The sequence below is a fragment of the Cornus florida genome, unplaced genomic scaffold, assembly GCF_030987335.1.
Source record: "Cornus florida cultivar Cherokee Brave unplaced genomic scaffold, ASM3098733v1 CherokeeBrave_3.0.0_Hap2_Chr04, whole genome shotgun sequence".
NCBI classification, from domain to species: domain Eukaryota; kingdom Viridiplantae; phylum Streptophyta; class Magnoliopsida; order Cornales; family Cornaceae; genus Cornus; species Cornus florida.
Genome location: NW_026775574.1, coordinates 8,531,134 through 8,556,048, shown reverse-complemented (window position 1 = coordinate 8,556,048; position 24,915 = coordinate 8,531,134). Strand labels below are relative to the sequence as shown.

At 38.9% G+C, this 24,915-nt stretch overlaps 1 protein-coding gene and 1 pseudogene across 1 annotated transcript in view; one reads left to right on the top strand and one right to left on the bottom strand.

The window, feature by feature from the left end:
* Window positions 1-20,657: 20,657 nt before the first annotated feature.
* LOC132304692 (F-box protein At5g65850-like) overlaps window positions 20,658-24,915 on the bottom strand; it is a 45,891-nt gene continuing 41,633 nt past the window's right edge. Inside the window, exon 2 of the mRNA XM_059802424.1 lies at window positions 20,658-20,870. Within this exon, the coding sequence (XP_059658407.1) occupies window positions 20,658-20,870 (213 nt within the window). The remainder of the gene's footprint in view (window positions 20,871-24,915) is intronic.
* On the top strand, window positions 24,703-24,801 carry LOC132305676 (small nucleolar RNA R71; annotated as a pseudogene).

Genomic DNA, 24,915 nt, shown 5'->3' with positions numbered 1-24,915 from the left:
ATTAAATCTGAAATCAAATGGTGGGAAGACTAGGAATGTGGCCACGAGACCATACAAGTTATTTCGGGTAATTACGACCCACAAGGTACAACCTAAAGCGAACTATGACTTAAGAGAATTCTTACCCTCCGTACTAGAGCCAAACCCTAGCCATCAAACATTTCATATCCTTATAAGCTTCCACAAATCAACAAGTCCATGACATTTATATAATCTCAATGCATAGAACTACTTACCAAGCACAAGTAGGGTGAAACCACACAAACCATGCCCTAAGGTTACATGTCTAAAGTGGCAAGCTAATGATACTACACATTATGCTATATGAATTTAATATTAATATAGGCCACAATTACTAACCATGCAATATAGTAATTTACCTACAAGTAATTACAAGTGCTATATATAAAATTTTCATACTAGACTTTCAATGAAATTTCCATTACTTAACACATAAGTGCAATTTCAAGATATTCATAATAAACCCTCAATGAAATCACAAGTATTAGGCAAATCATTAAACAATAACCTACCTATACAATTTAATAATCATATATATGCTTTAATCCACAAATCCTAAGTCAAGCATATAAAATCTCTATTTACATGCAAGTACAAGAATTTAAAAGGCATGTAATAAATATATATTAAGCTCCAATATATATAAAACCAAAGAGGATAAACATACAACCACCCCTACCTCAATAGAGAATTGAATCTCTATAATCCAAAGCAACCAAGCTTAAAATGGTAAACCAATCTAGGGTTTTGTAGAGGAGAGTGAGAGGAAGCTAAAGTACTCCAAACTTTAGGTTCTAAGGTGAGTGGAAGGAGGCCAAAATGAAGCTTAAAGCTCTAAACTAAACTTTTCCTTGAATGGTGGCTAGGTTAGGGTTTGAGAGCAAAGAGATAAGAAAAGTAAAATGAAAAAAAGGTAAGTGGAGGATCTAGTATTCCTCTACTCACTATGTGCTCTTACACTACCTCTCACACACACATAAATACAAGAGAAAACATGGTGCCTACACTTGTCACCATTCTAAGTAATCATCCAAGGCTTGATCTTAAGCTTACACTTGTCAACCATCCATGACGATGGCCGCTCGATATACACCAAAATAATGTAGTGAATGTGCAGTTCAAGAAAAGCCTCTTAGGTCAAGTTTAAATTTATAAAAACCACTATCACCACTACTACTAACGAAGCAAGAGTGAGAAGGGATCGTCCCAAGGGATTGAGGGTCGTACTAGGTCAAGGAATCAAGATTAGGGTTAGTAGGTCGAGTGATCAAAATAGTGGTTGGTGGTTGAATTACACTAAGATGTAATTTAATCTAAAGTAAACAATAATGCAATAGAGAGAATAAAAAAGAAAGAGAGAGGTCTTGGGGTTTAGAGATCACCACTAAGTATAGCTTCTCTACACCTTTAATGAATGATTAATGAGGGAAAAAACATGTATTGCAACAAAGTGTGTGTGTGTGGTTGTTCCAACAAGTACGGATGACAAATTAAGCATATATTGTCTAAACAACATAGTGGATAGCACAACATATCAAATTAAGCCATTAATCATTTCTTTAAGCTCACAATCCAAATACATCACAAGGTTAGAGATATATGTTACTTGTTTTCATAAGTATAGAACATCAACAACAAGCATGGATTGTCCTCCCATTTAACAACTACACTACAACTAAGCTAATGACATGAAATTAAACTAATTAAACTAAGGGAGATATACAATCCATCAAGAAATGAGTATGAACCATCAAATAAACCACAAGAACATGCCATTAAGCACTATGTCTTGACAATCTCTAGATCTATAGCATCAATACACATAAACATGCATCAATAATACAAGAAATGGAGACAAACACATGAACATCTATTCGAGCATACATAGACATATAGATAGAATGAAATGATCAATTAGAAGCATTAAACCACACAAATCATTGAATAAATAAGATCTATATATATAAAAGTGTCAAGACATGAATCACAATACAAATCCCCTCAAAAATATATAAATCAAGAAGTAAAAAGCATGCTTAGGGCTAACTCTAGCCCCAAGAGGATGTCTAGCCACTCATAGATGATGTCCTCCAACCCTCAAGGGCAAGCTCCATGGAAGAAATCTGCTCCTTGGTTGATGAAGAGTCTCCAATGGTGTCTCTAGCCTCCTCCTCTTCTTTGTTTCCTCATTAAGTATTATGTTTTCTAAATATGTGTCTATGAGTATATGTACATGTAAAAGTGGCTCATATTCCTTATATAGGTAGGTCAAAAATCACCCCAAATGAGCTGGGCTCATACACCAATAATCCTCTAATGATTGGATATGAGACAACTTTTAATGAGCTAGAATTTGGATTTTTCTTGGGATTTAGGAAGTTCGATCGATCGAACTTGTGGTGAGATCGATCAAACATGGCTGAGATCTATCGAATTGAAGCTGGATCGATCCTCATTGGCGGCACCTTTTTGGATAAAAACAAATCTGAGATATTTTGAACATATTTTTGGGAAAAGGACAAAAGTGGTTGGTAGGGTGGTACAGCTGGATAAGATTTGGCATGTGGATAAGGATAAGAAGGATCGACCGATCAGAGAATGATATTGGATCGATCGAACTTGTGGGATCTCTGAAGAAGACATTATGGCTTGGATCTATCTTGAAGTGCTGAGATCGATGAAAGTTGGATCGATCGAACTTTTCTTAAGATCGATCGAAGTTGCTGAAATTCCAACCGTTGCTTCTTTTTGCTCCTTTATTTGATTCATCCCAAAATTGCTTCATTTATGCTCTTATTTAGCTGAGTTAGCTTATTTTGGGGATAAGTACCTGAAAATGGAAATAACACTGTAATGACCCGGTCATTTTCCCCCTTTTCTTTTTTCAAAAATTTCTTTTTTTTTGTCTTTTTCCTATTTCGTCCTTTAGTCGTTTTTCCATTTTTCCTTGCATAACCTCACTTTTTGTGCTCGAATTTGATCCCGGCTTTCATTTCCATGATATCTACATTTTTACTTTTGTAGAAAAGCATATTAAATGTTTATTTTCCTTGTAAAGTGCATGAAAGCATGACTTTTTGGTAATTACTCTAAACTTGAGGGGTTTTAGTGTAATTAAGAAAAGTAATTATTTTCAGCTTAGGGTCCATTTAGCAATTTAATTTGGAAGATATTTTCAAAAAGGACCTATTTGCAATTTCTGAAAAATGTTACAAGTGTCACATTCCTAAGGTGCCACTTGTTGGTTTTGCGGTGGAACCACTTGGAGACTTATCTCTTGACACATGGAGGGTGGAGATTCACCCATTTATTGACCTAGGGTTGGACCACTTGTTGGCATAGATAGTTGACAAGTGTAGGTTCAATATTAAGCCTTAGAAGTTTACATTGGATGGTGACAAGTGTAGGCTTCACAATTGGTCTTGCATTAGTGTGAGTGTGAGAGGTATTCCAAGAGCACCTAGTGAGTAGAGAATCCCACCATTTTAATTTATACTACGTTTGGTATGCAAGGATGGAATGGAATGGAATGCCCATTCCAACCATTGCTTTGTTTGGTATGCAACTTAAAGTAAGAATGGCCATTCCATTAGAATGAAAATCTATTCCTGTGAATGAAAATCCATTCCACAACTAAACCTATAGAATGGCCATTCCATTCCTAAGTAATTTATTTTAAAAAATTGACTTCCCAAAACACCCTCATATTCCAAGTCCAAAAACCACTATTACCTTCCACCACAATCATCTCCGCCTTTCACCACCACCACCACTACCACTGCCTTCCACCACCACCGATTTTCACCATCGCCCACCACTTTCCACCACGACCACCAGCACCGCCTTTCACCACCGCTACCACCACCGTTTGCCTCAACCACCACCACCACCGCCACCTTTCACCATTACTATCACCACCACCTTCTACCACCACCACTGCCATTGTTTTTCACCACCTTCCACCACCACCGCCGCCGCTATTGCCTTTCACCACTGTCACCACCTTCCACCACCACCACTGCTACCGCCTTTCATTACCACCACTACTTTCCACCACCGCCACCGCCACCGCCACAGCCCTACACTACCACTGCCGTCACCTTCCACAACCGCCAACGCCGCCGCCATCACCTTCTACCACCTTCCACCACCGCCACAGCCACCGCCACCACCTTTCACCACCACCACCACCACCGCCACCGCCACCACTACCACCATTGCCGCCGCCTTCCACCACCACCACCATCGTCACCACCACCACCACTTCCACTGCCTTCTACCACCACCGCCACTTCCACTGCCTTCTATCACCACCATAGTCACACCACTATCTCCTTCCATCGCCTTCCATCAACACCACTGCTGGCATCAATTTCCACCATTGCCACTGCCTTCCAACACCACCACCTACACTACTACCGTTTTCCACCATCCGTTACCACCATTGCCACCATTTATTTTAAAAAAATTATTAGAGAATATCATTTTGTTATTTTAATTTAATTTATTTGTTACTAAGAGGGATATTTTGGAGAATTCAATTAGAAATTTATTCCATTCTAAATTTTAAATTGGTCCAACGAAACACTAGAATGGTTATTATCATTCAATTCATACACATTTCATATTTACAACCAAACAATAGAATGAGAATGACCATTCCATTCTATTCCCATTCTCATTCCATTCCCACTTATATTCTATTCCATTCCTACACACCAAACATAGCATAATTAAGGTTTGCATTTTTATTCAATCATATCTTTCCTCTCAAGAACTCTAACTTAGCCTCCATTGAAGGAAAAGCTTGACCAATAGCTTTGACTTCAATTTTGGTGCCCTTCCACTCACCTAAAACCATTAAGCTTGGAACACTTTATCTTCCTCTCACTCTCCTCTATAAAACCCTTGTTTGGATTTTCATTTTTAAGCTTGGTTGCCTTAGATTATAGAGATTCTATTCTCTATTGAGGTAGGGGGTGTCATCATTTATCTTCCAAGTGATTTAATTGTTCTTATAGTGATATCCAAGTTATATGTATGTCTTGTATTGAAATAAGAAATAAATGATTAATTGTAACATGTGTGTAATTCACTTTAGACTTGATAAATGGCATGGCCATGACTTAATCCATGTTATGTATTAATTTAGTATGATTTAAATAAGCTTTTAAATCTAGAGAATTAATTAATTTAAGTTGATTTAAATTCTACCTATTTGTACCATGCTTGTATTCCAATTTGAACTTGATATATGGCATGGCCATAATTTACTTCCTGTTATATATTAAATTGGAATCATTTGAACAACTCTTGAAATCTAGAGAAATTAACTAGTTAGTCTACTTAATTTCTACCTTATTGATCTAATGATTTAGTCATAATTCATGGAGCTTTATTGTGTTTGTATCACATGTCATGACTTGTTGCTCAACTTGTTGATTTTGGAAACTTGGGATATTATCAAGAACATGACAAGGCTAGGACTTGGTTCTAGTACGGGGATTGTCCTTCTACAACTATAGTGCGCACTAGGGGAAAGGTACCCATGGGTTAGTAGCCCTAAAGTGATCTCAAGAGTACGGGCAATATCCAAGTATCCACTTTGGTTTGATTTCACATTTAAATTTCAAGTTGTTAACTTTGTGAATTTACATCTCATTGTACTATGTTAAAAGTTCTAATGTCACTTGATAGCATGAATTTAATTGTATTGAATTGCAAACTTGGTACAAAGATAAACCTATGCATTCCCTACGAGTAAACTTGTTTACTCATCCTGAAGTTACCGGGTGTTTTTTAGCTAAAGAAGCAATATTGTGGGATGCACAACAACCTTAGACTTGCTAGACTACTTGGAGCATTTTTTTTTGCTATGTTAGAATATGCACTTGTTAGCATATCATACTTTATTTCGGTTATTATGTTAAAAACTTGTATTATTGTTCAAGACATGTAATGTGCACTTGAGTGCACCTTTTGATACTCTTTGGATATGTGTGTAATGAGGCCAAGGGCCAAACATGCTTAACTTAACACTTGTAGTCATTTGGTACCAACCTTTGCTTAAAAAAAAAAAAGTGTTTAAACCAATCTTGAAGGTTTGGCATAGGAAATTCTTGTAATAGACATGTATAAGGCTTTGAGTCGTTGTAATACATTCATTTAGTCATTTTAAGGTTTTTGGCATGTTCACATATTCATAACTCATTGAACATAAGCTCTTTTTTGAACCAAATCATCATAGGATTCAAGGCATAGGTTGAACCTTAGCACCTTGGACTCATAGAAGCTTTTTTAGCAGCTTTTCGTGGTGTTTCAGTTCACCAAAACTCCATTTCGGTTGATCGATCGCATTTGGGTTTGTCAATGCACAGAAAAATCACATTCCAGTAGCCAAATGCACTGTTCAAGGGTCATTTCGGTTGACCGAACCTTTATTTTGGTCTACCGAAGCATTAAGAACCTTTTCTTCATGTTTTTAGCTCTTAGGATCTTCATTTCGGTCATCCGAAACTTCATTTTGGTCGACAAAAATAGCTTGATCCCGAGCCTAGCTTCTGTTGAGTTTCAGCACTGATCTTCCAACTTCAAAGGGTAATAAATTCTTCATTTCTAATCCAAATGGGGTGATTCTTGAGCCTAAACTCAAGGATTTTGAGTCAGCTTTCCAATGATACCAATACCATTCTCAGATTCTAAACACAGTGAGAGATATGTATGTTTTAGTGAAATAGTATCAGTTTTCACTTAAACCGGGAAAGGGCATTATGTGGGATTCTTAGCCAATGTTCATGGAACCTCTTGGAATGTTTCAAAATGATTAGATTAGGTTTTATTCACCTTGTTTGACTTGTTTATAGTCAAGTTTCTCCTTTGAATTATGAATTGACCTTTTTGCCCCTTGGATGATGAATTTTGTCCTTTTTGATCTTTGTTTCTGTTTTTGTTCTCTTTAAGCCTTGTGAACTCATGAAGGGTCACATTTGTGTCTTAGGAGTGATTCTTACCTCTTAAGACATTAGTTTACCTTTTGCTTCCGCATTTCGGATCCATTATCGGATCAATTTTCAGTTCATCACATACCCACCGGGTTGAAGAAAACCTAGGTCGTTACAAGTGGTATCAGAGCTCCTAGGTTCAAAAACCTTAGGACGATGGGTTTTGGGTGCATATCATGCTTTTGTTGGTGTACTGGATTTATTCACATGTACTTGATTACGTGTTTAGGCATTGTAACATGTTTACGTGTTTTTTGGTAACATACTTGGTATTATAACATGTTTACGTGCTTCGTTTGATAACATGCCTTTGTGCTTACGTGCTTAAGTACCTAGAAGTTTCCAGTATCTGTTTTAACATGTTGTATATGCTTATCTACTTTAGCATGACTTTATGTTACATACATTGACATGCTTCTTGTTTTATGCATTCATGGTGTGAGTTTTATTCGGTAATAAAAACTTGTGTTATTATTTGATCTCTTTCCTTTTATGCGTTTAGCATCATGGTCTTGACTCGTGGAGAGTCTTCTCATCATGACGGAGTGGATGAGCAAGTTGAGGACATCGGGCTCACACGGGGTCCGAGGAGGCCTAGGGCTCGACCTCGTGGTGTGGATCCTAATCCACTACGAGTGCCGACTTATAAGGAGCAGATTGCACAGGGAGTGGCTCTGGGGATGTCAGAGTCCATTCGGTAGATGTTTCATCAACATATTGCAGGGATACAGATTCCAATACTGGCACTTGCACCGGCACCAGTTGCTAATGAGGCATTAGACTACTTTATAAAGTTACAGCGGGTTAAGATCGACCAGTTTGTAGGGAGTATGGATCCACTTGCTTCAGAGGCATGGTTTGATCTCATAGTATGCAAACTTGATAGCATGAGAGTACCTACAGACCGATTGAGGATTTCCTTGACAGCCTCTATGTTCATAGGAGATGCCGATATCTGGTGGAGGTCTATGACCAATATCCACGATGTGGAGGTGATGACTTGGAATGAGTTCAGGACATTGTTCTTCGACCGTTTCTTTTTGAGGGCTATGAGGCAGGACATGAGAGTGCAGTTCACAGGTCTCTATCAGGGCAGGATGAGTGTCATTGAGTATGAGACACGCTTCACTTCTCTTTCCCGCTATGCACTGGAGATGGTAGCTACCGAGGAGCTCAGGGCGAGGAAGTTTCAGGATAGGTTACACCTTGATTTTAGGCCACGGATTTCAGTGTTGGAACTGAGGACCTACGAGGAAGTAGTACAGAAAGCTATGTTGGTTGAGGTAGAGGACTAAGATCAGCTCAGGATGAAAGGTTCATCTAAGCAGTCTCGTGAAAAGGCTTCAGAAGTATCCATTGGAGGTCAGTGGAAGAAGGCTAAGGCCGGGGATAGTTCACGTACTCAGGGATAGTCACAGCAGGCTCAGTCTGCATCTGCAGTTCCAGTATCTTTGAGGTCAGCCCGAGGAGTAATTTGTCACCATTGTCAGCAGTCGGGGCATATTAAGCCTCGCTGCCCACAGCTTCAGCCATAGACCACTCAATCACAGGCTAGTAAGCCTACAACTTCGACAAAAGGGTTTCAGGGGACTTGCAACTATTGCAAGCAACTCAGTCACATGAGGAAGGATTGCCCTTATCCATAAAGTAAGGCACAGAGTGGCATAGGTTCACAGGCCACACTAGCACAGTTTGCGGTTGCTCAGTTAGGTTTCAGGGTGCCTCAGGCACTACAGCCAGTGGCACCGCCAGTTGGTTTTTATCTGGGTAGGGGTTCTACGCCTACTACTTCCGAACATCAGTTGGGCCACCAGGGCAGTTTGCAGTTGTCGGGGGCTCAGAGACGAGCTTACGCATTGCCACAAGCCGATACCTCCATTAGGACTTCTACAGTTTGAGGTATCTTTCCAGTTTTTAGTTCTTGGGCTAGAGTTTTTGTTAACACAGGTGCATCACATTCATTCATATATGCTTCATTTGCACATTCCTTAGGTCTAGAGGTCACGCAGCGGGATGGTTTCCTTTATGTTGACACACCAGTTAGGGGTCCAATGTTTTTGGACCATGTTTATCGGGGTTATGTTATTGAGATAGCTGGGCAGACATTAGAGTTTGATTTTGTTATTTTTGACATGATGGGCTTTGATATCATTCTTGGGATGGACTGGTTGTCTTTTTTTTATGCCACGATCGATTGCTTCCGCGGGCAAGTGTCTGTTTGCACTCCCAAGGGAGATTGTTTTCATTTTGTGGGAGATCGGAGCGATTCCCACCTGGCGATGGTTTTCAGTATCAGTGACTGGAGTCGCCACAGGTCCTACTTGGCTAGCCTATTAGCTGACAAGGATAGTAATTCAAATAATGTTTTTCCAGCAATTGTTGTGGAGTTTCAGGATGTCTTTCCGAAGGAGTTGACGGAACTTCCTCCTTTTCGAGAAGTTGTCTTTGCTATCGACGTCATTCCCTGTACTGCGTCGTTCTCTATGGCACCGTACCACATGGCACCGGCAGAGCTTAATGAGCTGAAAGCTCAATTGGATTATTTGAAAGCTAAGGGCTTTATTCGTCCTAGTGCTTCACCCTGGGGAGCACCAGTTCTTTTTGCGAAGAAGAAGGATGGGTCTTGGAGATTTTGCATTGATTATTGCAAGCTGAACCATATCACGATCAAGAACAAGTATCCTTTACCAAGGATTGATGATTTGTTTGATCAGTTGAAGGGAGCCACTTGTTTTTTGAAGATTGATTTGAGGTCATGTTACTATCAGTTGAGGGTTAAGGATGAGGATGTATCCAAGACCACTTTCCGCACAAGGTATGGCCATTATAAGTTTCTGGTGATGCCATTTGGTTTGACCAATGCTCCAGTAGCTTTCATGGACTTGATGAACCGTGTATTCAGTGACCATCTTGATCAGTTCTGTTGACTTTAAGGACTCCATCCAAGGACAATCTAGAGGTTTTGATGATAACAAACCATTAATGATGTTTAAGGACTAATGTTTACATTAAGTGTTATATAGATTATTCACATTCAAATGATAACATTAATGAAGCACGAAAGATCATTCCAAGTATTCCATTACTCAAGTTCACATCTATGGAAAGCAAAGGAGACAAAGTAATATGAAGTTACAAGGAACCAAATGCAAAGTCCATCCAAAGATAGCTTGGACTACAACGAGTAAGAAAACAACTCAATGAAAGGAAGAAAGCAAGTCTACCTGAAAGGCTACACGATCATGGACAAAGCATAAAGAAAGGGGTAGATAGGATGGTGAGTGTTTAGGATTCAATGTCAAAGTATTTATGAATCCATTTGAAGCTCATCTTTATAGGACCATGCATATCATATCATTATTATATGCTCCCATATCCATTAGCAATAGACTATGCACTTCATTCATATACAATTGACATATGGAGTCTTTGCTAAAGAGTGAATCTGTGCTAGAAATGCTAAGACCATGCACATCAATCATATAATTCATATTGGTAAGAAGCCTTCATTAAAATGCGCGTCATGAAAAACTATGTTTTTGGCTAAGTGTAAAAAATGGATTTTTTAAATAATGATTATTTCAAAATAATTTTTCCCGATAATAACTCTTTATACTTCAACTAGCCTAAACTAATTTTATCAAGATTTTTGACCAAGTCTACATTGGTCTACATAAGGATTCAATTTTACTAAAATAGTCGGAAATCCAAGTTTGTACTAAAACTGAATTTCTACATTTTGATTTAGTTGGATTTCAATTTTTTAGTATTTTTTATTGAATCCAAATGGGGGGTACTTCCTTATTTACATTGTAAACTTAAAGTAAATTGACATATTTACTTTAATGTTTTCAATGGAAATAAGGTCTGTGCAGATGTCCTGTAGTGCACTGTCTCACCTGTTAACTTAGAACAATTCATGAGGCATCAAGTCGATTTCGGTCTATCAAAATTCAGGACCATTATATTTTGGTCTACCGAAAAAAGGAACCATGGCCAACCTGAACCATTTCGGTCTACCGAAACAGAGAAGGGTTTCACTTCGGTCTACCGAAGTAAAAGTACTGAGAGTGATGTTCAAATCCATAAATCATTTCGGTCGACCGAAACAAGTGTGGGTTTCACTTCGGTCTACCGAAACAGAGATACTGAGAGGATGATATCCAACCTCAAGTCATTTCGGACGACTAAAACACAAGGGTATTTCATTTCGGTCGACCAAACCTGCGCAGATTCGAATCTGAACTGCTATTTTGCCTTGAACCGAGTGCACAAGAGCTATTTTTTTTTAATTGGCTTATCAAAACTCTATAAATAGAGTAAGGGGACTTCGGGATTAGTTGTTGCTACACTTAAAAGATATCTTCTAGCATCACAAGAGCTTTTGTTCTTTATTCATATCATACTCTCTCATCCTACATCATTCATAGAGTTTTGAGCTTTAATCTATTCATATATATACTCTAAAGTGAGCTGAAAGTTGTGAGCTTTGATTTGCATATCAATCTTTGAGAGATATATTTGTATGCAACAAATCTGATCTTCAATTTGTAAGGGCTGGTGTGGCCTAAGGAAGAAGAAGCAAGCTAGCTTTAATTTATAAAGGTTGGTGTGACCCCAAGGAAGATTAAGAGAAGGTGTTTCTCTTAGCACTTAGAAGCAAAGAAGAGCTTCTTGTAAAAGGTTTGCTTTCCACCCGTAAGGAGGTGCACTAGTGGATTGGGAAGTCTCAAGAGAGGTCTTGAGCCGAGGAGTAGGAGTTTTCGAACCTCGCTAAAATCATCGTGTGAATGTTTACAATCTCTCTTCCCTTATCTCCTTTATATTTATGCTATTAATTTTTTATGTTTATATCTTGATTATAGCATAATTGTTAGAGGGGTTTAATAGAATTTACAAATCTGAAAATTGGCCATTGTTTGCCAAAGACTCTATTCACCCCCCCTCTAGAGTCTATACTTGGGCAATAAGTTCGTAGTGGTTTTCGTCGACGACATTCTTGTATACTCAGCTTTGGTAGAGGAACATGAGTATCATTTAAGGACAGTATTGCAGATCCTTAGGGATAACCAGTTGTACGCCAAGTTTGAGAAATGCGAATTTTGGCTACCTGAAGTGAAGTTCCTTGGACATGTTGTGTCAGGGGGCAGTGTTGCAGTGGATCCGTCAAAGATTGAATCAGTAATGGATTGGAAATGCCCGAAGATAGTATTTGAGATTCGGAGTTTTCTTGGCCTAGCCGGCTATTACCGGAGATTTGCTCGGGATTTCTCTCGTTTAGCGGCACCTATGACTCAATTTACCCTCAAGGGAGTCAAGTTCGTATGGAACGAGGCATGTAAGTTTGCTTTTCAGGAGTTGAAGGTCAGGTTGACATTGGCTCCAGTTTTGATCATTCTTGAACGTAGTTTAGGTTATGTGATGCTTCGTGGGAAGGTTTGGGTTGTGTCTTGATGCAGATAAAGCGGATGGTTGCTTATGGGTCTCGACAGTTGAAGACTCATGAGTTGAACTACCCTACACACGATTTGGAGTTAGCAGCAGTTATCTTTGCCCTAAAGGGGTGGAGACATTATTTGTACGGAAAAAGTTTGAAATTTTCTCCGACCATAAGAGTCTTAAGTATCTCTTCTCTCAAAAGAATTTGAACTTAAGACAACGCAAATGGGTTGAGTTCATCGAAGACTATGACTTTGAGTTATAGTACCATCCGGGTAAGGCTAATGTGGTGGCCGATGCATTGAGTAGGAAGTCGCGGGGAACTCTTGCTAGCATTTCCATTCACATATGGAAGATGCTAAAAAAGCTTGCAAATCTTGGTTTACAGTGTTATGAGGATGTTTCACCGGCTATTTTGTTTAGCCTTGTGGCTCAACCGGTACTTGTTAGTAAAGTTATTGAGGCACAGTTAGAGGATGGGGAGATGAAGGCCATTCATGTTTGGATTTCAGGTGGCGAAAATGTAGAGGGTTGGACCTTACATTCAGACGGTGGTCTCAGGTACAAGGGATAATGTTTGTTCCTTGGCCTTGTCATGAAGATGTTCTTTAAGATTTTCACCACTCTCGACTCACAGTTCATCCTGGTGGTACGAAGAAATATCACAATCTGCGGCGACAGTTTTGGTGGCAGGGCATGAAACGAGATGTCTCATAGTTTGTGGCTCGGTGCCTTACTTGTCAGCAAGTGAAAGCAGAGCATCAGCGACCGACGGGATTGTTGCAACCATTACCAGTAGCTGAGTGGAAATGGGAGCATATCACTATGGATTTCGTAACAGGACTTCCGAGGTCTCAAGCAAGGAATGATTCCGTTTGGGTCATAGTTAATAGGTTAACTAAGACAGTTCACTTCTTGCCTATGGCAATGATAGTTAGTGCAGAGAGACTGAGTGGACTGTATGTAAGACAGATTATCAGGCTTCATGGGGTTCCTGTATCCATTGTTTCAGATAGGGATCCACGGTTCATATCTCACTTTTGGCAGAGTTTTCAGGAAGCTCTTGACATGGGGCTTCATTTTAGCACGGCATTCCATCTTCAGAATGATGGTCAGTCAGAACACACCATTCAGATATTGGAGGATATGTTACGGGCTTGTATCTTGGATTTTGGTGGTAGTTGGGAGGACTACTTGCCTTTGGTTGAGTTTGCCTACAACAACAGTTACCAAGCCAGTATCGGCATGGCACCTTTTGAGGCGTTGTATGGCAGGCCGTGCAGATCTCCAATTTGTTGGACTGAGGTCAGTGATGCCATTGCCTTGGGTCCCGACATTGTCATTGAGACTACAGAGAAAATCAAGTTGATTCGAGAGCAGTTGGTTACCACACAGAGCAGACAGCAAAGTTACGCTAACAGGAGGAGACGATCCTTGTCTTTTAAGGTAGGAGACCATATCTTTCTTAAGATTTCTCTACAGAAGGGACTTTGGAGATTTCGACAGACTGGCAAGCTGTCTCCTAGATTCATTGGACCATTTGAGATTTTGGAACGAGTCGGTGAGGTTGCTTATCGTTTGGCATTGCCGCCAGACCTGGATAGGGTTCACGACGTCTTTCATGTTTCTATGCTGAGAAAGCACGAGCCAGATCCATCACATATTTTGAAGTGGACAGATGTTGTTGTTGATGAGGACGTGACCTATGAGGAAGGTCTAGTCCAGATTCTTGATTCACGGGAACAAGTCTTTCGGACCAAGACCATTCCATTGGTTAAGGTCTTATGGAGACACCACGGCGTTGAGGAGGCTACTTGGGAGCTTGAACAGAAGGTTTGCTCTCGGTATCCTCACTTATTCTCTCTTTCAGGTACGATTCGATTTCAGGGACGAAATCCTTTTTAAGGAGAGTAGATTGTAATGGCTCGGTCGTTTTCCCTCTTTTCTTTTTTCAAAAATTTCTTTTTTTTTTTTATCTTTTTCCTTATTTCGTCCTTTAGTCATTTTTTCATTTTTCCTTGCATAACCACACTTTTTGTGCTCGGATTTTATCCCGGCTTGGCATACATCCATGATATCTACATTTTTACATTTGTAGAAAAGCATATTAAATGTTTACTTTCCTTATAAAGTGCATGAAAGCATGACTTTTTAGTAATTACTTTAAACTTGAGGGGTTTTAGTGTAATTAAGAAAAGTAATTATTTTTCGTCTTAGGGACCATTTAGCAATTTAATTTGGAAGATATTTACAAAAAGGACCTATTTGTAATTTTAGGAAAATGTGACAAGTGTCACATTCCTAAGGTGTCACTTGTTGGTTTTGTGGTGGAACCACTTGGAGACTTAATCTCTTGACACATGGTGGGTGGAGATTCACCCATTTGTTGACCTAGGATTGGACCACTTGTTGGCATAGATGGTTGACAAGTGTAGGTTCAATACTAAGCCTTAGAAGTTTACATAGGATGGTGACAAGTGTAGGCTTCACAATTGGTCTTGCATTAGTGTGTGTGTGTGAGGTAGTGCAAGAGCACCTAGTGAGTGGAGAATCCCACCATTTTAACTTAGGGTTTACATTTTTATTCAATCATCTCTTTCCTCTCAAGAACTCTAACTTAGCCTCAATTAAAGGAAAAGCTTGATCAATAGCTTTGACTTCAATTTTGGTGCCCTTCCACTCACCTAAAACCATTAAGCTAGGAACACTTTATCTTCCTCTATAAAACCCTTATTTGGCTTTTCATTTTTAAGCTTGGTTGCCTTGGATTATAGAGATTCTATTCTCTATTGAGGTAGGGGGTGTTATCATTTATCTTTCAAATGATTTAATTGTTCTTATAGTAATATCCAAGTTATATGTATGTCTTGTATTGAAATAAGAAATAAATGATTAATTGTAACTTGTGTGTAATTCACTTTAGACTTGATAAACGGCATGGCCATGACTTGATCCATGTTGTGTATTAATTTAGTATGATTTAAATGAGCTTTTAAATCTAGAGAATTAATTAATATAAGTTGATTTAAATTTTACCTATTTGTACCTTGCTTGTATTCTAATTTGGACTTGATATATGGCATGGCCATAATTTACTTCTTGTTAAATAGTAAATTGGAATCATTTGAACAACTCTTGAAATCTAGAGAAATTAACTAGTTAGTCTACTTAATTTCTACCTTATTGATCTAATGATTTAGTCATAATTCATGGAGCTTTATTGTGTTTGTATCACATGTCATGACTTGTTGCTCAACTTGTTAATCTTGGAAACTTGGGATATTATCAAGAACATGACTAGACTAGGACTTGGTTCTAGTACGGGGGATTATCCCTCTACAACTATAGTGCGCACTAGGGGAAAGGTACCCATGGGTTAATAGCGCTAAAGTGATCTCGAGAGTACGGTTTTAATCCAGGCAATATCCAAGTATCCACTTTGGTTTGATTTTGCATTTAAATCCAAGTTGTAACTTTGTTAATTTACATCTCATTGTATTATGTTGAAAGTTCTAATGTCACTTGATAGCATGAATTTAATTGTATTGAATTACAAACTTGGTATAAAGATAAACCTATGCATTCCCTACGAGTAAACTTATTTACTCACCCCGAAGTTACCGGGTATTTTTCAAGTAAAGAAGCAATATTGTGGGATGCACAACAACCTTAGACTTGCTAGACTACTTGGAGCATTTTTTTGCTATGTTAGAATATGCACTTGTTAGCATATTATACTTTATTTTGGTTATTTTGTTAAAAACTTGTATTTATTGTTCAAGACGTGTAATGTGCACTTAAGTGCACCTTTTGATTCTCGTTGGATGGGTGTGTAATGAGGCTAAGGGCCAAACATGCTTAACTTAACACTTGTAGTCATTTGGTACCAACCTTTGCTTTAAAAAAAAAAAAAAAATGTTTAAACCAATCTTGAAGGTTTGGCATAGGAAATTCTTGTAATGGACATGTATAAGGCTTTGAGTCATTGTAATACATTCATTTAGTCATTTCAAGGTTGTTGGCATGTTTACATACTCATAATCTCATTGAAAATCAGTTTTAAACTCTCTTTTTTGAACCAAATCATCATAGGATTCAAAGCATGGGTTGAAACTTAGCACCTTGAACTCAAAGCAACTTTTTCAGCAGCTTTTCGTGGTGTTTTGGTCAACTAAAATTCCATTTTGGTCAACCGATGGCATTTGGGTTTGTCAATGCACAGAAAAATCACATTCCAGTAGCCAAATACATTGTTCAAGGGTCATTTCAGTCAACAGAACCTTTATTTCGGTCTACCGAAGCACCAAGAACCTTTTTTTTCATGTTTTCAGCTCTTGGCATCTTCATTTCGGTCATATAAAACTTCATTTCGGTCAACCGAAATAGCTTGATCCCGAGACTAGCTTCTGTTGAGTTTCAGCACTAATCTTTCAACTTCAAAGGGTTATAACTTCTTCATTTCTAACCCAAATGGGGTGATTTTTGAGCCTAAACTCAAGGATTTTGAGTCAGATTTCCAATGGTACCTATCCCATTCTTAGATTCCAAACACAGTGAGAGATATGTATGTTTTAGTGAAGTAGTGTCAGTTTTTACTTAAACCGGGAAAGGGCATTATGTGGGATTCTTTGCCAATGTTCATGGAACCTCTTAGAATGTTTCAAAATGATTAGATTAGGTTGTATTCACCTTGTTTGACTTTTTTAGAGTCAAGTTTCTCCTTTGAATTGTGAATTGACCTTTTTGCCCCTTAGATGACGAATTTTGTCCTTTTTGATCTTTGTTTCTGTTTTTGTTCTCTTTAAGCCTTGTGAACTCATGGAGGGTCACATTTGTGTATTAGGAGTGATTCTTACCTCTTAAGACACTGATTTACCTTTTGCTTCCACATTTCGGATCCGTTATCGGATTAATTTTCGGTTCAGCACATACGCACCGGGTTGAAGAAAACTCGGGTCGTTACAAACACGAAATCAATACAAAATGGTAAAATAAGATAGGTAAAGGTTCTAGAACACCTAAGCTTAAGGGGTTTAAATACGCATTTTTCAGCGCTCATCACACCCCCAAACTTAAATATTGCTAGTCCCTAGCAATGAACTAGAAAGTAAAGGAATGAAATGAACAACTATACAATTATGAACTAGAAAGCAATAAAATGATAACGCCATTTTTGTAGGGAACATGGTTGCATTTAGCATATGCAACAAGTCTTTCAAACCCCTAGGTTACCCCTAGTGGACGAGTGAAGTCTCGTGAGAGTTTCCAGAAATGATACCCACAAACATTAAGCTCATTCTTTCAAAAGAGGCTCCAATATTGCAAACAATCATTGGGAGAAAACTACCTCAAGTATGCAATTTTTCAAACATTTCTAAGCAATATCCCAAAATCTCAACATCAAGCAAGCAAGTATGGTCCTTCACACATCAAGAAAATGATCATGCAAATCAAAACAACTCTAGAATCCTTTTTGAGTGGACCAGCATCAAGTATGTTGCTATCTTAGCTAACTAAAGAAATGATCACATCCTTACCCTCAAACTAGCACACAAATCTAGTACCGATCATCAAGACAAAAAGTGGACCTTTTATTTAAGCCTTATTGTTCAAGGTGCGCTTATTCTTTTCACTCGATTTTTTTTTTTTTTTTTTTAATAGGATCAAAGATGGAAGCATGGTGCAATGTGTTGATCTATTAAGCTTTTTAGCGATCCATGAGGTCGAGCGTTAGGTCAATGACTCCCAAACCGAACGGCTTTTGGGCATTAGGTGTTCAAACACCCCTACGGACTTACAAGCTCAAATCAATTAGGCTACAAATCAAAATAACCTCCATCTAATCATTTCCTACTTCTCACCTTTTTGGGAGAAGTCCTCACTTTTTTATTGCTTTTGCAACTTCTTCTTCTTCTTTTTTCTCTTTTTTTTTTTCTTTTTTTTTTTTTTTTTTAAGTTCAATTATTAACCTAGAGTTTGGGCCCTCCACCTTTCGACGTGAGAAGTTCAGTGCTTGATGAGGCTAGAATCCCGGCTACGTAGTGAAAAGGGGTTGTTATCCACCTTTATCAAGAATGAAAGCTTTTAATGCACTACTAGCCCAATTGGAATACAACCAATTCAATAATCAACAAAGCATATACCCCACAAATGAATGCTAGTGTGCGCCTATGCTAATGTAGAATACTAGAGTGAATCTCAAAATAATCACAAAATCAGGATGATATGGACCACTAGTGCAAGCAAGATATCAATTTTTCAAAAAAAATTACTCCTAAATGGCATCCACAAGGCATACAAGGAGTATTGGACTCTCAAGTCAATCAATTTTTAAATTTAAGCAGTATAGTCCTCAAAAGATCAAAATCATAGCTAGTTATGGACCAATCATAGAAACTCTCTCAAATACACAAGTCATGCTCAAAATTTTGAATTCAAAAAACAAACACTGCAAAGCACCATTACCCCCAAACTTAAATGGCACAATGTCCTCAATGTGCAAAGAGAACAAAAGGAAAGAGTATACCAGTGCAATTAAGGCAAAGAATGGCTGGGACAGAAGTATCCAAAGTGGGTGGCATAGCCCCCCCAAACTTGGGATTAACTGTGGTCCTGAAAATTTTGCACTTGGATAAGCTCATTAGATAACAAAAGGGATAATAATAGTGTACAGTGGACATGCAAGTGTAAATGGGATAGCAACTAAAAAATAGAGAGAGGTATCAGGGTGGTCCTGAAAATTTTGGGCAGTACTCTCTCTCATTGAAGTCACTGGGATACATCTGATAGAGTCAAATAGATAGCCATAAGAATATGAAAATATAACATCCATACAGAAAACATATATAAATAAATAAAAATAAAGTACAGTACAGCCAATATGAAAGCCGATAGACACTGCTGCAAAAATAATATAGCAGTATCAAAAATATGTAGAGATCACAAATATATGAGAGAAGTAAAAAGATATGGAAATCATGAAGAAGAGGTAGAACGGGCAGGTCGCACTCCGTGGATGTCTCCGGATAGATCTCTGAATGCGGTCATGACATCAGTACGGAGGGAAGCAATATCAGCTCTAATGGAGATAGCATCCTCTTAAAGAAAGACCATGTCGGCGCAGATAGATACTACAGCATCCTCCAAAGCCTAGAGTCGCTCTCCAAAGCCGGGTGTCTATGCTGGAGCCTCACGTACCGTTGGAGCGAGAGAATGATGATCCTGAGCCTGCTCCACATCGTGAATGGGTGACCCAACTGGAGAGTGCTGCTCTGCGTCCTCTGCAGGTTGCTCCAAATCGATGTCCATATGTATAGTAGCCGGATCGACTGGTATATCGTCCGCTACCGGGTCTGATGCTACTGCTGCCTGCTCTTCTGCCTCTAACTCCTCAGCTGCCTCTACAGCATCATCCCTCAGACTCTTGATAAGAGCATTGTAGCTTTTATCCTAATCCTTCTTCTTGAAGGAACAGGCCCCAGACTCAGTCTGCTCCCGTAGCTGGAAGGGATAGCGCTGGTCTCGTAGAATCTGGGTGATAAGATGGCCAAATGGAAGATACTTAGCCCTTTTGGGCTTGGCTTTGCTGATGTGGTCGACATACAACTTCATCATGACGCTCCAGATGAGCACTGGGATAGATAGCTAATGCCCTGTATAGAATGCGTACAGAGCTGTCAAATAGTCGTCACGCCTCTGCGTCTTATGGCCGGCCATAAAGATGTTACGAAACAGGACAGAGTCAAAAAACTACAGGTCATCTAGAAGATAGGTCTGGGTGGCATAGGTCTCATCACCGGCATAGTGACCTGTAAGTAAAACGGCCGTGTCTACATATGTAGGCCTGTAAAGAGTGGGATATATGTCCTATAGCTCTGAAGGGTAGGTGTGTGGACACTGGCAAGATCTGGACAATGTGTCCATAGTGATGCAGATCGGGTAGCCATCAATGGTGGTCCGCAACTCTGCCAGGTTACTCAGAGCAGGTTAGAGATTCTGATAAAACATCCGGACCAACCTTGAGTACACTGGGTATGAGACAGGGGCTAGTATGGCTGAGATGCCCTGTCTGAAGATATCATCATATGCTGATCGGGTAAGCACCGATTGGGAAAAGAAGTCTGTGTCGAAGACCGACTTATGCGCCACTCGAAGGCGTGAGTATCTACGTAATAGCTGGTCTAACTCCTGGGCTGGCTAAGCTGGCTGTGGTGGTGGAGATGGTATATGCTCATCCTCAGCATCACCCTGTGAAGAAGATGCTCCGTCTGAAGACTGTAGGCAGCTGTCAACTAGAGACTGAGGTGGAGTGGTCTCCTGGGCATGAGATGGTCCGGCCTCGTCATCCAGACTCTGCTTGCCCCTACAGTGATAGTGTCCACGAGCTACAATCTTGACCTTAGCTGTGGTCTGCAAAATAGAAGGAAAAACTTGCAAAGGAAGTCAGTGCCGATATAAATATTTAAAGCACAATTCATAGAATCATGTATGTCAAATAGGATAGATAAAACAGATAGGGAACATGAATCTATTTAAGTAACAAGAAATAAGTGTCATGATGTGAAACATGCTAGACAGTATAAGTATGGAATGCATCCAATGTGGAAAACACAGGCATTGGGCATGTATGAGATGGCATGAAACACAAGAGATGGTGTGTAAGATGTGTGAAACAAATCTATGAAGTTCGATCGATCACAAAAATGTGAGATCGATTCAAGTTCGATCGATCAAGAATGACTGAGAATGATCTGTTACAGATCGATCGAATAAAAAGTTCGATCGATCGAACTGTGAAGTGAAATTCAAAAAGTCACAGATCTGTGACGTGGATGGCACAGGGCCTTCACAACTATGGTCGTGGGCCCATTAACATAGCAAATCAACCTATTGGGTCACTTGGTTCAGCCTATATTCCAAAAATTGAAACAAATCTCAAAATATATACAGCCATATATACATATATAGACACATATATACAAAGAGTTTCAAACTTCATCAATGAAGATTTTCAGCATCAAAATAGCTTAGATCTAGTATTTAAAACATATATTGAACAAATTGAAGCTTGAAATCACAAGAGGGAGGTTCGGATCTTACCGGAGTGAAGAGAGAAGTGGAGATGCGAACAGGGGGTGAGATGCGAGTCAAGATTCGAGAGGAGAGAGAGTGATTCAATGCCTGGGATACTCGCCGGAGTCTCGCCGGAGATGGGGAAGAGTTGGAATACAGCGGTGAAGAGGGAACGAGGGTCTGAGATCGATTCAAGTTGAATCGCTCGAATGACCCTGAATCGATTTTAAAAACATTTCCTTGCCAGTTCGATCAATCGAACTGAACCTCAAATCGATCGAACTGACATCGATCTCTCCTCTTAAGTGACAAAGTATTTCTGTGATTTTTGATTTTTTGATTTTTTTTATTATATAAATATATTTTTGGAAAATAAAAATAAGAAAATATATATATATATATATATATATATATATATATTTTGAAATTTTTGAAATTTAAAACAAAGTCAAAACAAAGTCAAAATTGCAAATCAAAGAACAAAGATCGATCTTCCCAAAATCGATCACAGAATACCTTCGATAGATCAAAAATGCATAGAATTGAAGAAATGTTCGATCCATGAGACAAAGAGGCTTTTGGATGCAGGTGGATGCAGGTTCAAAATTTTTCTAAGTGTTGGAACTACAGATCGATCCAAGATGAAGTTGGATCAGTTGAAGAAGTTTAGATCGATTTAGGAATAAGTTTGAACGATGGGACAGAAAGCTGAAATATGCAGGTTTTATTCGAACCACTGGACAGAGAGTGATTTGGATGCAGGTTTGATGCAGGTGGGAAGTTTGATCGATCGAACTCATTTTGAGATCGATTGAACTTATGCAAAATGCTCAATTTCAACATAAAGGTGCATAAAATCCTAATCACAGTTCCTAGCAATGCATATGAACCCAAAGCCAATATCTAGACTTCGCAAGAAATGAAATTAAAGATATAAATGAGGGAGGAATAGGGTTTTGACACCCTACGAAATGTCTTGCTAGTCTTTAACGTCTCTAGCAAGACGTTAGGCTCTTTTTGCCCGGATCAAACATCTTATAGTGCATCCCCTCCTCAATGGGGTGATAAGTGCTTTGAACTCCATCCAACAAATGGTTCTTTAAGGAAATTGTTGGATTAAGCTCAAAAGATGTTTTTGGTCCTTGGTCAAGAAAATCTTTGGGCTTCCACGCCCTTTCAAAACAAGATTTTGAGACAACTTTCTTTGGTTTCAAGGTTGAAGATGGACTTTTTGAAACTTTGGTCTCAAACAAAAACTCAATTCCTTCACATTTAAGGTTATGACATTTCTCTACAACATTAATCTCTTCATGCTTATCAAATGAATTGGGGGTTGGATTAAAAATATTCAACTTTACCTTCATGTGACCAAATGAAATCTTCATTATCCCCGTCCTACAATTAATGTTGGCATTCGCAGTTGCCAAGAAAGGACAACCAAGGATAACGGGAATTTGGCTCTTAGGATTTGGGACCAGTTCCGTGTCAATGACAACGAAATCAACGGGAAAGAAGAATTATCAATTTTAATCAAGACATTCTCAATGATACCCCTAGGCTTTTTGATTGATCGGTCGGTAAGTTGTAAAACTACCGACGTCGGTTTCAAGTCTCCCAAGCCTAATTTGACATATACCGAATATGGAAGAAGATTAACACTTGCTCCTAGGTCAAGAAGAGCTCAATTAATGATATAATCACCAATGATGCATGAAGTAGTAGGTGAACAGGGGTCCTTAAACTTTAAAAGAGTGTTATGCTGCAAAATTGAGCTTACTTGTTCGGTTAAGACCACTTTTCTAGGTGCTTGACTTTTGTTCTTCCTCTTTTGGGTACACAAGTCTTTCAAGAATTTGGCATAAGCCGGAATTTGCTTAATTGCATCCAAAAGTGGAAGATTGACGTTCACTTGCCTAAACACATCCATAATTTCATTTACTTTGGCCTTTTGCCTGTCATTTGAAATGGATCCTTTTAAGGCATTCGGAAATGGAGCTTTTGGTTCAAAAACCTTTTCAAAAATTTTCTTTAAAGTCTCTTTAACAAAAGAAGTTTTCAAATCATTTTGTAAATCTTTCTTTTCAAAATCACTTTTCAACATATTCTCATTTATATGGTCATGCACATGCAATGAAGGAGGAATAGGATATGAAACGGGATGGGTGTTAATTTGTGATTGCACTGGTTCACTCTCTTCATTGGACATACCCACTTAGTTGTCCACAACCTTTCCACTTCTCAAGGTAGTCACCGCATTGACATGCTCTATTGTGTGACCTTCCGATAAGGAATGAGTCTCCACAACATATTGTTGCTTTTGTGGGGCATTCAAAGGCATTTTTCCTTTCTCTCTATCATTTAAAGTGCTAGCTATTTGCCCTACTTGGGTTTCTAGCTTAGCAATAGATTGAGAGTGAGAATGAAGTAATTGTGTGTTTGCCTCTAAAGTGCCCAAAGTGGTCAAAACTTTCTCTTCAAAAGCGGGACTTCTAATATTTCCTTGAGAATATGATGGTTGATTAGGAAAATGAGAATTAGAGAATTGGTTTCCTTGTGATTGGTATAATGATCTAAAACCTAGGAACCTTGGCCTTGCATTAGAGGTGGAATGTACTTTCCATGAAAACCACCTTGGGAAGGGTTTGAGCCCTCCCCTTGGCTTTTCCAAGAGAAATTCGGGTGATTCCTCCAACTAGGATTGTAATGATTGCCATAAGGATTGTTCCCTTGATTAACAAAAACAGCATTTGCTTGTTTATGATACTCACTTTGCACATGTCCATGGGGAGTAGAATGTAAAACACTTGAACAAGTCATACATGTCTCATTAGATGTATGATAAGAATGGTTAGGGAAGGAAGATACTTGATTCACTAAGTTTTGGTTGATCAAAAATTGATCAAACCTTTGAGATAATGATTTCATTTCGGCGGCAATTTCATTGGAGTGGTCGACTTGATGTAAGCCAACACTCTTCTTACCACTAGAATTTCTACCATTCTTCGAAGATAAAGTACGATGCAAAGAATTTTCACTCATGCTCTCATAAAGACGCCACACGTCATCCTCATGCCTATCAATGTAAGAGCCACCCATGGAAGCATCAACCATGCCCTTGTAATTATCCGATAAACTCTCAAAGAAATATTGAACTAATTGCCATTTGGGCATGTCATGATGTGGACACTTCCTAAACAATTCATTAAAGCATTCCCATGCCTCATGAAATGTTTCCCCATCCCCATGTGAAAATTCCCTAATTGAAGTTCTCATGGCATTGGTCTTAGAAATCGGATAGTACTTCTTCAAGAACTCTTGTTGCATTTCCACCCAAGAAGTTATTGAAAAAGGCCTAAGATTGTTAAACCAATATTTTGCCTTG